At 39.4% G+C, this 15,886-nt stretch overlaps 1 protein-coding gene across 2 annotated transcripts in view; it reads right to left on the bottom strand.

The window, feature by feature from the left end:
* cachd1 (cache domain containing 1) overlaps nt 1-15,886 on the bottom strand; it is a 229,591-nt gene that overhangs the window by 49,893 nt on the left and 163,812 nt on the right. For both annotated transcript variants that reach the window (XM_061883696.1, XM_061883695.1), the window contains 4 exons: nt 12,993-13,119; nt 6,255-6,399; nt 5,950-6,166; nt 5,706-5,855 (listed from right to left, as the gene is read on the bottom strand). In XM_061883696.1, coding sequence (XP_061739680.1) covers nt 5,706-5,855; nt 5,950-6,166; nt 6,255-6,399; nt 12,993-13,119 — 639 coding nt within the window. The remainder of the gene's footprint in view (nt 1-5,705; nt 5,856-5,949; nt 6,167-6,254; nt 6,400-12,992; nt 13,120-15,886) is intronic.

Below are 15,886 nucleotides of genomic sequence, written 5' to 3'. Positions count from 1 at the left end.
ATAAGCTGAGCCATGTTAACAGATGTGGAGGGCCACGTTAAATGACGTGCTGGAGGACCACAATAAATATTGTGATGACCCACATTAAAAGATGACCCGAGCCACCTTAAATGATGTGATGGACCATATTAAGTGATGTACAGTAGTGAGCCACATTAACTGATGTAGTGAGCCACCCTAAACTATGTCAACGCATACAATAGACATTGTATTCAAGCCTTAAAGGGGACTTATTATGCAAAACCAACGTTTCTTAGCTATTGGTACCTGTTTTTGTGTATTTGGGTTCTGCATAAGTCCCTAAAATTTGAAACCAAACCATAGAGGCATAGCGGCGATTGTTACAAAACAATCATGCCTCCCTTCATACTTCCTCCAAACGAGCCATTTGGAATTTGCCCATTTAGGACGTTTTTTTCCCCCATTGGTGACATCAGCGAATATCTTTCTTTATGTATGGTAGAAATTACCTGAAGTGTTTTAAATGTAGAAAAAAAAAATCACAATTGACACCTTTAAAGACTATTCAAGGGAGCAAGGATTAGCCACCCTTGGCCTAGAACTGTTGTCCCCACTGGGAAGGAAAACTGAAGAATGGCAATTTAATGCCACAGCTCTTCTCTGTCGCTCATCATGCCGAGTGATTAACATAAGGCAAATTCGCCACGAGTGACATTGTCGTAGGAGCACAAAGTAAAAGGTAAACAATATGATCTTTAAGGACTAAAACCAGACATTAAAACATCTAAAATGGGGCATATTTTAAAGAACCACAAACAGCTAAAAACATACTGTATAGGAAACATCTGCCAAATGCAATGTAATACAATATGACCTCATCTTCCTACAAATGTTATGACAACTTTATTAATGTGGTTATAGTAGAACATCGCGTCTGTTACTATGATTATTTTTTTTGTCTCTCTCTTAGTAGGAAACAAATCTTTTTATTTGAGGATGACATATTTTGCTTCCTTTTCATCCTGGAGGTCTTTAAATTGGCAAGGTCTTCTGTCAGTCTCATCCTAGCCACAAATACACACAATGAGCCATGCATCCTTTGAAGTCTCTATCGCTCCCCTCTTAGATGTACCTAATTTCCATTCTCAGGGTGCAAAAATTGTTTGTTTGCTAATGCATGCAGTGTATGTGTGTTGCAGAGAGAAGAGGGACGTAGAAGGGCCGCATTGACTGACAAGGACAATAAAATAGGGGAAGGAATCAGGCACAAACAAAACAAAAAAGGCCTTTGAGGTCTCAGTGCACATCTCTAACCTCCAGCCCTCCCTCTGCACAACACAGAGGTGCATTTTTAATTTGCACAAACAACTGCTGCATAAACATCACGCAGCAAGACAAGCGATTGTCATACTTCTAAGGACAAAATACAGTCATGTGAAAAAATGACCACATTGTAAATCTTCTATTCTTAACCTGGTGCCAATTTACAGGTGCACATTTGGCAAAAAATGCAGCATGTGTTATTCATTTTCTGACAAATACACAATATGGCGGCGCTGTTTTGACTTAAAACTGTTACCTGATCAGTTTCACTCTAAATCATTCAATAATGTATATAAAAATAGATATTGTTTTGTTTGCTGATTGCAAACTACTCCTAGTTCATAAACTTTCCAAATAAATAGTATTTACATTAAAAGATTAACATTTGGAGACGTACTATATATTATGACGAGCATTGTGAGTGAACCAAACTTCCTTTTTTTCAACAACAGAGAATGAAAAGTGCGATAAGTAAAAGTATGACTTTGCCGATTGATATGGCACTGATCAGTGTCAGCCAATTTTCATGAAAAAGTACGTAATCGCCATTGCAGATTAATGCCTTTCAATACTAATCACAAACGCTGATCCCTTCTGACTCACACTGGATTTAGATTTAATCCCCCGGCTGACAAGTTAGCAGCTAATTATATACTTCCGTACAAATAACCACCTCCATTGTTGCAAAAAAATAAAAAGTAAAGGTCTTTGTTCCGCAAGTGTCATTATCAGGTACCATTATCACTGGAAGACGGAGCTAAACATGTTACACACAGAGAGCAAGCATGAACAGACATGCGAAACTTGCTTGGTACAACACCAAGAAAAATGTGCTTAATAAACTTTAAGAAGTGTAGATGTAAGTGTGTTACAGCAGAAAGTAAACAGCTATTAAAAAGAAATTAACAAGTAGATGAATAAGAGTCTAGGGAGAGGGTAAAATAACAATTGTTGGTGTGTCAGCATTGTCACAGTCAGTAGACAATACTTAAAGCTGGAGTATCTAAGTTACTGTATATTATTTAAGTTAAATAAAATCAGAGAATAGAAAGATGCTGTATGTCTAAAAAAAAACAGAAGAGCCAAAACTCGGATAAATATAAGTCCGGCAAATTCAAGATGGAGGACCTTGTGGGCCAGTCTTGGACTAACTTTGGATTCGCAAGTGGCTGTTTTCTTTCTCGACAAGTAATCCAATTTTCCCTTTTCCTATATTTTGTGTGTAATCTTTTGCGTGGCGACGTGTGTTACCGAGAGTCACACGATTGCTGTTCTGTGTATTGTAAGCAGAGGCATAGTTTGTGGTTTTTGCGTTTAGATTTTTACTAAATCATTGTATAATATATGGTGATATTACAGCTAAACAACATAAATGACTATTTCATAATTAAAGTAAAAAAAACACATACCTGTGAGGACGATATTTATTTTCTGCAAAAAAATTCGAACTGGGGGATCTTTCGATGCAACTTCAGATTGTCAACAACGTATGCGTGTGCAATTTTGTGCACTTCCAGAGAGGAGGCGACTAGGAGGGACAGTGAAGTGCACACGTGCATAGAGTGAGGGCGGGATTTACAGTTTGAATTCTGCCTGGTGACACAAGATTCAAATACTCCAGCTTTAAAAGGAGGGTGGATTTATCCATAAATTGGTGGTTATTGATACCAATGGTAGTATCAGTAATATGATGGACACTACAGTGATTAGATAGATAATTTTATATTTTCAAAATATTTTTTTGCTGTTTTTGTTCATGTCTACAAACTCAGGTAATAATTCCTTGGACACAGGAGGACTTTGAGGGCAAAAAAAAAAAATTATTTTGTTTAGTTATTGTGTACTATTGACTTAGTTTCGCTTTAACAATAGAATGTAATTAATAAGAATGAGAAACGAGTTCAAATATTGTGTTAATATTGTTAAACTTTGAATTGTCCTTTTTGGAACGAAGGTAAATGACATCAAATATTACAAAAGTTTGTATATGTTTACTTTATTGCATGTTGTAACATAAATTCTGGTCTATAAGTAGCTACTTTTGTCCTAAGATCTGAACCTAGCGACCTATAAAATATATTTTTTATCGCTGACAGCCGGCAATAAAGTTAGTAGATTATGTTATTGTGTGTTATTTTGTTAGTGCTATGGCATAATCTTTTGGACAAGTTCGCTCACTGCATGTTCTGCAGTTGCTGCATTGCCTTTCTGTTTAGTCTGAGCTATGAACCTACTAAAAGTACAGTTGCCATTCGGTCTTAGTGTTTCTACTCATACGAATTCTTCATTTATCACTCCAAGACACGTTTGTAAGTTGTACAAATACATTTTTACTTACTAAACCAACCCATGTTTGATGTCTGTAGGAGTGTTTTTATGCATATTTGTACATGCTATGGTAATGTAATGAAGCTAGCGTCATCAGCATTAGTTACTAAGGGAAAACGTGCACAAGTGCCTTTGTTATTATTATTAACTTACAATGGCATTCTTTTTGTATTGTCTCAGTTTCGTAAATAGAAACCAAAATGTCATCGTAGACGTCCTATTACGCTGATGTTAGAGCTAGCTTCCGCAGCTCATAGGTCCATTAGAATGAATACTGTTTTGTTTGATCAGCCGATTTACTACCATGTAACAGGAACTGTGTGGAAACAATTACGGTATGTAAATAAACACTAACACAATGTTTCTGTGTAAATAACTCATTTCACTACAGCTTAAAGTTCATCTGAAATATGGGAACAATTTGTTTTTCCTTTATAACTGAATGGGTGCGGCTTGTATCCCAGTGAGCTCTACACTCCAGAAAATAAGGTATAAGTAATTGGTGACACTCCGTTTATATACCGTATTTTTCGGACTATAAGTCGCAGTTTTTTCATAGTTTGGCCAGGGGTGCGACTTATATTCAGGAGCGACTTATGTGCGAAATTATTTGAATCTTTTTTTAAAAAACATTTTTTTAATTTCAATTTTTTTATTATGTGTGAAATTATTAACACATTACCATAAAATATCAAATAATATTATTTAGCTCATTCACGTAAGAGACTAGATGTATAAGATTTCATGAGATTTAGCGATTAGGAGTGACAGATTGTTTGGTAAACGTATAGCATGTTCTATATGTTATAGTTATTTGAATGACTTACCATAATTTGTTACGTTAACATACCAGGCACCTTCTTAGTTGGTTATTTATGCGTCATATAACGTACACTTATTCAGCCTGTTGTTCACTATTCTTTATTTATTTTAAAATTGCCTTTCAAATGTCTATTCTTGGTGTTGGGTTTTATCAAATAAATTTCCCCCAAAAATGCGACTTATACTCCAGTGCGACTTATATACAATAATAATAATAACTTTGATTTATATTGCGCTTTTCTAGACACTCAAAGCGCTCACACAGAAGTGGGAACCCATCATTCATTCACACCTGTTGGTGGTAAGCTACATCAGTAGCCACAGCTGCCCTGGGGTAGACTGACAGAAGCGTGGCTGCCAGTTTGCGCCTACGGCCCCTCCGGCCACCACCTATCATAGATTCATTCATCATTCATTCACCAGTGTGAGCGGCAGGTGCGACTTATACTCCGAAAAATACGGCAGTTACTAGCTAATGCTGACAAGCCAACGCTAAAGCTCATGTGTTTGCGTTGTCTGCGGGAGTCCAACACTGACATTTATTATTTATATATGTTTTATTTGCAGTTGAAATGGACCATAAGGAATCATCTGATCCTCAAGAATTTAATAATTTACTGAGAGAACGACTTTCTGGTTGTTAGACATTGCTGTCAAAAGCCTGACTTTTTATGAACAATTCGGTAAACATTTTTTTAAAAACTCATATTGTTTTGTATACGATTGCTTTGTATTTCAATTACTTACTTTTAGTAAAATAACTCGCACCAAATATTGTCTGTTTATTTACATGTTATCAGTGTGGAAATATACTTAACCACTCCTTCATAAGTCATCAGTCTGATTTGTATAAACTACTCTGAACTGTGAAAAACGGTGGAAACACAAACCACACCCTTTTACAAGAACCTATAGCTCCAGGAACTAGAGGTTCAAAGAACATAAAGTTCCTGAACTGTTGGTGGAAAAGTGCTTTACAGTTTAATTTTATATAATTTTAGACGTCAATGTGTTTTACGCACATATATTAAAACATGTAATTAAATGCTATGTAATAAAAAGCATTCCTCTTAGCACAGCTCAGAAATCTCTTCTTTAGGCCACAAACTAGTTACAATCAACAGTGCCTCTGCTGGTTGAAACCAAGTTGTGTACTTAATTTCGCCTCATTTGCTTCAAAACTTGATTAACAATAAATTACCCACAAGACAGAATCCTTAACTAATCAATTGTACCCATCCCAAAAGCAACCCCCTCCATGCTGATCTTACCATTCATGAGCGCATAAGTGAGGATCATTACAGAGTTGTTGAAGTATCGGTTCTCCTCTTTGACCACACTGAGCGTCGCTTTCTTTTCCTGCTCTGACGACTCTCGAGATGTGATGCCAGATGACAGGTAGATGACAACCATGTCTGTGGCTGACGGGGGGCGAGAACACACACGTCAGATGGAGCAGTAGACATTACGGGGCGCGGTTTGCAATGTAAACAATCACTAGATTAATTCACTTACTGCTGCTTTGCCTGCTGAGGCTGCTGGTGTTTCGTAGAAGTTGGAAAGCCCTTTGGAAGCCTGCTGCATGCTGCGTGGTGCTATCGGATACTTTGATGTTGGAGATGAAGGTGCTCATCTTCCTCTTTGTCTCGCTGGTGGCCGGAGAAAGCAAACTCTTGTAGCACTGGTCAAGGGAGCAGGAGCGAACCATCTCTGCTACTGACAGAATGGAAATCTGGACAGGAATGACGACGGTGTTGTGAGATAAACTGGAATATTTTTGACCTTTTAAGTATGGTTCAATAAAAAGTAAGTTTTCATACCTTGTCATGTTCATCTATTGCATTAAGGATAACCAGAGCTGAGTCCCTGGCAATTTGCAGTTGAGTTTCTGTCGCAGACGCTCCGTGATCCACCATCACAACAATATGTTTTGACTGGGGACGCACTGCAGACACGTACACAGGCCTGTAGGAGAAGACACAAATCCACACAACCAGATCAGACCAATTACAGATGTTCTGTTCCCACTGTTGCAACGTTCAACTGTATATATTTTTTTCAGTTTTTAAAACTTATTTTGTGACCTTCTTTTAAAGTGTAACCACGTATCCTGAAAATAAAACAGGGTTTTTATTTGATGTAACATATACTCAAATAGCTATGGCATTATTAGCGTCACAGTATGCATGAACTTTCATACCGGGTACAAAGTCAGTATTTAGCAGAGGTGGAATTACATCAATGTATTGTCTCAAATTAATCTGAAGTCTTTAATCCCAAATCAACGTCAAGTCTTAAAACAAGACAGGTCAAGTAAAAATCACCTACTTGGTATTTTCGAGTCCATCCAAGTCACCCTGTTAAGTTGTTACTGGTGTTAGAATAATACGCCATTTATCTAAACCATGATCCATTTAATACACTTAACAACTGTATCTGATGCATTAACATGTTAAGGCATTTGTAATTATAATTCACTCAGAGTGATACATTTTTAAGTGACTAATCTTATTGCTCTTGCTCTAACTTGTTGGTTAAAGTGAAGACATAGATGTGAGAGTCATTACACACAAGACTTTTCTTACTGACCGTTTAACATAAATATTAGGGTGCGAAACAGGTAATTAATATACTCACACAAGGACTATTTCTAAACAGGGAAACAAAGAACAGCATCTATGTCAACAATAAACACATAACTTTAGCAATTATTCACAAAAGGAAATGTTCTAGCAACACTACGGCCAAGCACCGACATACAAAACAAGTATGCGCTGACCTATTTGGAGTGCTTCAGTTTCCCGTCATCCTTTTGGTCGCAATATGTGCAGTATAACATTTTGTTTAATGAACTGTTTATTGTTAGCTATTGTTTATCATTTCCCCCAAAATAAAGCAGTAGTTACGGCCTGATTTACAAAGATCCGAAATACCACGCACTAAACAGCTTGTGCAAATAAAAGTGTGTGTGCTATAAGTGGATATGTTGCGTGTGATCTACTAACACTGCGTGTGCAATTGAAAATTGGTGCAGACCGCTCGATTTAAATGAAGATTCTATGTGCATACGGGACTTTTTACTGGGTTTTTATTTACTCAAATGTAAGAAAATGCACAATGAAATACATCTTTTCATGTAGGAGATGTATTATAGTAAAATATTTCCTGAAATATAGCGCTCCCAAAACAATGATGAGTGTCGATTCATCGCATTGCGCAAGCTGTTAGATATATTTGCATCTTCTCCCCTCGGTATCGTGGGTGTTTTTGACCATTGCAAAATGATGTGCGTCCCAAAATCAACAGCCTTGGCGTCACTATAGACAGCGATTTTAAACTTGACAAGCAATTCAATAGCGTTTTAAAATTGTGTTTTTATCATATTTGTCTTTTACCAAAGGTAAAACCGTTTTTATTCTTTAACCTTTTTGAACAGGTCGTGCATGCTTTTTTTTCACGTCGCCTGGACTACTGCAATGCACTTTATGCTGGCATTAGCCAAAAAACTCTCTCCCGGTTACAGTTAGTCCAGAACGCGGCAGCACCACTTTTAACAGGGGCCAGGAAACGCGAGCATATAACCACAATTCTTGAGAATTTGCACTGGCTCCCTGTTCATTTTAGAATTGATTTTAAAACATTGCTGTTTGTTTTTAAATCTTTACATGGACTGGCACCTCAATATATCTCGGACCTCAATCAAATTTACACTCCTGCACGCGCTCTGGGGTCCGAGAGCCAGCTCCAGCTCGTGGTGCCCAGAACCAGACTTAAAACCAGGGGAGAAAGGGCCTTCTCTGTGGTCGGCCCTAAGCTCTGGAACACTCTGCCCCTCCATGTTCAAACTGCTTTCACAGTGGAGTGTTTTAAGTCTCGTCTTAAGACCCTCTTTTATTCTTTGGCTTTTAACACTGTGAGAGTTGTGTGGTCCTCTGTGTGTTTTTGATTGTTTATTTCTATTTATGGTTTTGATTGGTTTTACCCTTTAAAATCGTTTTTAATCATATTTATTTTTTTATTCAGTCATTGGTGGAGCTAAGGATAATATTTGAATATTGTTTTTCATATTGTTGTGCAGCACTTTGGAAAAATGTATGTTGTTTAAATGTGCTATACAAATAAAGTGGATTGTTTTGATTAACAGCATATATTTTGCATAATAATGAAGCCAACGACACATAATGGATAGCATGCCTATTCTGGTTACTTAACAGACACAATCCACTTTGCACACGTTTAGTAGATCAGATTTGCGTGTGGTATTAGGTTTACACGTGTTTTAGTACAGGCAAACCTTTAGTAATTCAGGCCCTTAATGTGTTTTTACTTACCTTTATTTAGTGTGTTGTCAATTCCTCGCCATTTTTCAACGTCAAGTTAATGCCAAATGTGATTGCAAAGGACTTTCTTACTAGAGAGTGCACACTGGCTATAGCAAATGACTTTCTTACTAGAGTGAGCGCACACTGGCAATAAGCACATTAATGTTGCATGTGATATTTGACATTGATTTGTGGGCACAGGGTTGGGAGATTATGCTGCAATGCACACTTGTTACATGGGCAAGATATTCAGTATCATATCCAGTTTGTCTTGAAATAAATTTTGTAAATTACAGCCGGAGACACATTTGCTGAACGCTCTCACCTAATCGCTCAAGAATAATGACGTTCTACGTTTGTAATGCCTAAGTCCAAGTCAAGTCCCAAGTCAGTGATGTCAAAGTCCAGTTACAAGTCTTCGATGATATTGTCAAGTCTAATGTCATCAATTTTACGGCTCGAGTCTGACTCCTCCACACTTCTGGTATTTAGAATGTACATTTAATGAAATAGTCACAGTTTTAATCGTCTATCATGACAATATATTTGTGAAGTATTTATGATATGGTTTAATTTTGTTTTGTTGCTCTTTGTGCACCTAGCAGCTGGGTGGGGGCCAAAGGATCTGAGAAGCTGGAGGTGGTAAGCTTCAGCGTGTGTGGTCTTTGTGGACAATAACACAGAGGGTGGACTCACAAAGGCTTATTCACACTCAAAGCAAGCCAAAGAATGCAATTTCACTCGTATATGTGTACCAGTACACCAGCTCTAACACAAACAAAAAACAAAATGCATGATTAGAAATTGTAAACGCTAAGTTTTTCTTCCAAGTAGGTGTGAAAAACACATGTGAGGGGATATGAGGAGAAATGAAAGAGACGTCTTTCAGTGGTACTCAAATAAAACCCACAACAGTGGAAGTGTGAAATTCCAGCGGGCTTTAGTGGTACTGTGCCACATTCCTGCCAAGGACATGTGTGGTCAAGGAGCAAGCCGCCAACATGCTGTCTGTGCCCCCCTACGGCAACTGGTACAGGTGATTGGGTGAGGATGACAAGAAGGAGGGCTGTTTGGTGATGGAAGAGGAGCACAGCGTGAGGAAGCTGTGTAGTGAGGATGGCAGAGGATTGGATGAGGAAGGGCAATTTGGATGGGAAGAACTGAAGGGTGATGAGATGTGGAAGGTGAAGAGTATTGAGAATAGCTTCAAGTGAAATATTGTAGTTAGGACGGCAGATTACCAGGCAGTTTTTTCTCAAAATTCGGATTATGGACCAGGTTCAGACCATGAGTCAATCTTATCAAGAGAGACCTGCTTCCATCTCTTATTCATAGGCAATACTACGGATTTCAGTATCGATCCAATACCAAGTAGTAACAGGGGCAGTATTGGTCATACCAAGGATGATACTAATACTACAAATTTTCTAGAACATCAAATAATTTAATTTTTGATCACAATTTTAATCTTGGAACAACACAAAATGGTGGTGTAACAATATCAATTCAATATTTAAATGAATTCCTACTATTTTGTTCTTACCTACAGGGACATATTTTCTGAGTTTGTAAATAAAAAAAATGACAAAGGATTCTGTCAAATTTGCGGGAATTAGAATGTGTCATCAATATGCATTATTACAATATAACGATAGTATTAAAAGCGCTATCGTCGGCCAAATTGATATAATTTATATCGTATGGGTGACACTACACATTTTTAAAAACATTTTTTAATCATACAAAGAGTGCATTCTAGCAATTTGATTTACAAGGTGAAACTAACATATGACATTGGCTCATAACATACAAGTCAAGCTATTTCAAGCCTTCTTTTGATATAATTTTAATGATTATGGTTTATAGCTCATGAAAACTTTGAATTGAAAAACTCATACAATTTGGTGTTTTCAAAAACTGAAAACCTTGGTCTTCAGAATTATAACTAAATAAAAGCTTGGCATATATCACTTTGCATGTATTGAGTTTATCACATAGTTTCACATTTGAAGTTAAATTTCTGAAGTGAATGAAGTTTTGCACGATATTGAAATGTTTTTGTATGTTGTATATAAGTATATGGCAGCACGGTAATACAGGGGTTACTGCATTTGCCTCACAATACGAAGGTTTCTGAGTTCAATCCTGGGCTTGGGATCTTTCTGTGGGGTGTTTGCATGTTCTCCCCGTGACTGCGTGGGTTCCCTCCGGGTACTCCGGCTTCCTCCTACCTCCAAAAACATGCACCTGGGGTTTAGGTTGATTGACAACACAAAAAATTGGCCCTAGTGTGTGAATGTGAGTGTGGCGACTTGTACAGGGTGTACGACACCTTCCGCCCGAATGCAGCTGAGATTGGCTCCAGCACCCCCCGCAACCCCGAAATGGACAAGCGGTAGGAAATGGATGGATGGATGGGTATATATGTATATTGCGCAACCCTATCCTACGCTGCATCAATTGCAGTGCCAACGAGTGAGACAGTGACGCTTCCATGTTTAACTCCACCGAGTCTGCAGTCCTTTACACAGTGAAAGGAGTTTTGACCATAGTTCATTTCGACCTGCCAAGACCGCCACTTGTTAACTTTTTGGGGCAGTTATCGGGGTGTATGGCAGATGAGTGATAGATGACAATACTTAGCGTGCGGCGTTAAAGGGGAACATTATCACAATTTCAAAAGGGTTAAAAACAATAAAAATCAGTTCCCAGTGGCTTGTTGTATTTTTTGAAGTTTTTTTCAAAATTTTATCGGTCTCCGAATATCCCTAAATAGAGCTTTAAAGTGCCTTATTTTCGGCCCTCTGCGAAGACACTGGCCATTTCCCTGTGACGTCACACAGTGCTGCCAATGTAAACAAACAATGGAAATACCACAGCAAGATATAGTGACATTAGCTCGGATTCAAACTCGGATTTCAGCGACTTAAGCGATTCAACCGATTACGCATGTATTGAAACAGATGGTTGGAGTATGAAAATATTGAAGAAGAAACTGAAGCTATTGAGCGAATAGCTACTGACGCTATTCATAGCCATAGCATGGCCGAATAGCTGCGTTAGCATCGCTGATAAAATGTGCGGACCAAACGATCAGGACTTTTGCATCTTTTGACACTGGAGCAACTTAAATCCGTCGATTGGTAAGTGTTTTTTTCGCATTAAATGTGGGTGGAAGGAAACGTAATATAGTTGCAAATGCATCTACAGGTTATCCATACATCTCTGTTCCATGTCTGCTTTAGCACCGCCGGTAAATAGCATGTTAGCATCGATTAGCTGGCAGTCAAAATCAACAAAACTCACCTTTGTGATTTCGTTGACTATCGTTGCAAATGCATCTGCAGGTTATCCATACATCTCTGTGCAATGTCTGCCTTAGCATCGCCGGTCAAATGTGGAGACATTCTGGCACATTCAATGGGGGTCTGGCGGCAGACACTTTGGCATCTTTGGGCCAGTGGTGCAACTTGAATCCCTCCCTGTTAGTGTTGTTACACCCTCTGACAACACACCATCGAGGCATGATGTCTCCAAGGTTCCAAAAAATAGTCAAAAAAAAGGAAAATAACAGAGCTGAGACCCGGTGTTTGTAATGTGTTGAAAATGAAAATGGTGGGTGTGTTACCTCGGCGACGTCACATTCTGACGTCATCGCTTCCAGCGCGATAAACAGAAAGGCGTTTAATTCGCCAAAATTCACCCATTTAGAGTTCGGAAATCGGTTAAAAAAATAGATGGTCTTTTTTCTGCACCATCAAGGTATATATTGACACTTACATAGGTCTGGTGATAATGTTCCCCTTTAACACGGTCGAGCCGCCATTGGCTGCCATACAAACCGGCAATGCGTGAATGGCCTCTTTAGGTCAGTTAAATTCTTACTTTTATTTGCGTTTCGTCTTTTAGGCTTGAATTCTTAATTAAAAATAATGCGTTCCCATTTTACATAATTTTGATTCAGAATCAGAATTATATTAATAAATATTATTTTATTAAAATATTTTATTATTATTTATTTATTTATTATTCAATTAGCCAACAGGCTCTTATACTTAACCCTTCGACTCCCTGATTTCAACGCCGAATTCACTTAGGTTTTGGAGTTTGGGTAATCAACGCTACCACAATTTGAGCCAATTAAACTTTGAGACCAACTAGCCTAACGTTTGCCAAACAAGTGATAATACAGACAAAAGCTTTAATGGGAAAGACTGAAAAGAGTTTGAGTTGTACCTGCTGCGATGTTCGTAACTTCCTTTACACTGGAATTTGTGGGCCGGGAAGACCGTGAAGATGCCCTCCTCGGAGCTGAAGTACTGCCACTTGATGCCTGGGTTGGACTTGAGGTTGTCTGCCAACACTGCAGAAAGAATATAATGAGGATTTTGGGAGTGACAATTCCACATTGTAAAAGACACATTCATTGTTGTATATGTTAATGACAACAAATGACATTTACTAGAAATTGGACATTATGTACAGGTGAAACTCAAAACATTTTGATACTCTATAATGTTCCTTCATGCCAGCAATTCAACTTCAAATGTGAAACTAATATCTAATGTAACCTCATTCAATGCAAAGTATACACAGGATTCCGTCAAATTGAAGAAGTAGTCCTACTGGGTCCTTTTGGCTCATGAGACTCTGGAGGCAGTAGACCGGTATCAACAGGCCAAGCGGCGCCTCGCTTTGGCGGTCGCAGAAGCAAAAACTTGGACATACGTAGAAGTTTGGCAAAGCCGTGGAAAACGACTTCCGGGCGGCTTCGAAGCGATTCTGAACCACAATCCGGCTCAGGACGTTGTGGATTGGTGGAGGGAATACTTCGAAAACCTCCTCAATCCCACCTATACGTCTGCCTATGAGGAAGCAATGCATGGGGAATCTTTGGTGGGCTCTCCTATTACTGGGGCTGAGGTTGCCAAGGAAGTTAAAAAAACTCCTCGTTGGCAGGGCGGTGCCTCCAGATTGGCAGACCGAAGTTGTCGTTCCTCTCTTTAAGAATGGCAAACGAAGAGTGTGTTTTAACTATAGTAGGATCACACTCCTCAGCCTTCCAGGTAATGAGTAATGGAGAAGAGGCTACGCTGGTAGTCGAACCTTGAATTCAGAAGGACCAGTGTGGTTTTCCGTCCTCGTTGTGTAATAGTGGACCAGATCTATACTCTCGACAGAGTGTTTTAAGGGTGCATGCGAGTCTGCCCAACCAGTCTACATGTGCTTTGTGGACTTGGAGAAGGCCTTCGGCCGTGTCCCTCGGAGAGTACTGTGCTAAGAAAGTAAGGAGTATCGGACCGTCTGATCATACAGTACCATCCCTGTATGATCTGTGTCAGATATTGGTCTGCATTGCCAGCAGTAAGTCAGATCCATTTCCAGTAAGGGTTGGACTCCGCCAGGGCTGCCCTCAGTCACCAATTCTGTTCATAACTTTTATGGACAGAATTTCTAAGTGCAGTCACGGCGTTGAGGGGATCCGGTTTGGTGGCTGTAGGATTAGGTCTCTGCTTTTTGCAGATGATTTGGTCCTGATGGCTTCATTTGACCAAAATCTTCAGCTCTCACTGGATTGGTTCACAGCCAAGTGTGAAGTGACTGTGATGAGAATCAGCATCTCCGAGTAGGAGTCCTTGGTTCTCCCCGGAAAAGGGTGGTGTGCGAGATGTTGCCCAAAGTGGAGGAGTACACAAGGTAGGTAGGAGTGGATCGTGAGATCAACAGGCGGATCGGTGCATCGGTCTGTAACGGTGATGAAGGAGCTGAGCTGGAAAGCAACGTTTTTAATTTACCGGTCGATTTATGTTCCCATCCTCGCCGATGCTCATGAGCTTTGGGTTATGACCGAAAGGAAAAGTTCACGGGTAGAAGTGGCCAAAATCAATTTCCTCCACCAGGTGGTGGGTCACTCCCTTAGAGATAGGGTGAGAAGCTCTGTCATTTGAGAGGAGCTCAAAGTAAAGCCGCTGGTCCTCCATATCGAGAGAAGCCAGATTAGGTGTTTAAGGCATTTAGTCAGGATGCACCCCGGACGCCTCCCTGTAGGACGTTACAGGGAAGACACAGGACACATTGGGGAGAATATGTCTCCCGGCTAACCTGGGAACATCTTGGGATCCCCCAGGAGGAGAGGGACGAAGTGTTTGGGGAGAATGAAGTCTGGATGGATGGTTTTGGAGCACACCAACGAGACTTGTGTGCGTGTTGACATTTAAGCTTGCTGTAATGTTTTGTTTGGATAAAAAAGATGTTTTTGTTTTGTTGGTTTGATAGATATACAATACATTAAAGTGTCTTCAACGCGTGCAGTTGTTTTTGTTTTTACTGAAATGGGGACTTTTGTCGAGGCTACAACCAATTATTCATGTTTATATTGATTCTTATGGGGAACTCTGCTTCACTATATGAATAATTTTTGTTGGGGGACAATGTTGAAGAACCAATTAGAGGTTGAGGTCCCCTGTATTAGTTTCACCTTTTAATTCTGAAATAAACTAAACTCTGTACAATATTATATTCTTATTAGCTTCATCTGTATATTCAGTGCAAATAACCTAATCAAATGTCTTACCAACATCAGGTCAAATGTAAAGTGACCAACCGCAGTGCAGTGAGTCGCTTTCAGTTGCCAAACCTGGATCACGGCTGTGGGTGCAGGCCGAGCTGAGACAACAGCGTTTACTCTGCACACTGACCCTAACTGTATTTGCTCAACACTAAATGGATTTTATTAGGTCACAGAGTCAACAGTATATCCTCACAGAGATCCCATCACAAAGTTAGCAACTTCCTTGCCGCTGGGTGCAACACAACACAACCTTTCACACAGAGAAAAGGGAGGAGTGGGGTGGCACAATTGCAGTTTTAGGGTTTGCACCAGGAAAACAAGCTATAGCTTTGAGGTCAGAATAAGAGTAAGCATAGAAAGCGTCATTAAAATGCTACAAAACAAGAAAGCAATTGTCAATATATGTTCCAATATATGCTCCGCCTTGGGAAAAGTCTTATCCCTGTGGCTACAGCCGCTCTAAACGCAGGCCCGGCCAACCTGTCTAACAAGCCTGTAAATGTGTTGGTGCTCTCACTGTCATGTATGATGTCTTTTTGCTATTTTTGTCCGTGATGTG

This window comes from Nerophis ophidion, linkage group LG22, assembly GCF_033978795.1.
Source record: "Nerophis ophidion isolate RoL-2023_Sa linkage group LG22, RoL_Noph_v1.0, whole genome shotgun sequence".
Classification (NCBI taxonomy): Eukaryota; Metazoa; Chordata; class Actinopteri; order Syngnathiformes; family Syngnathidae; genus Nerophis; species Nerophis ophidion.
This window is presented reverse-complemented; position numbering and strand designations above follow the sequence as displayed.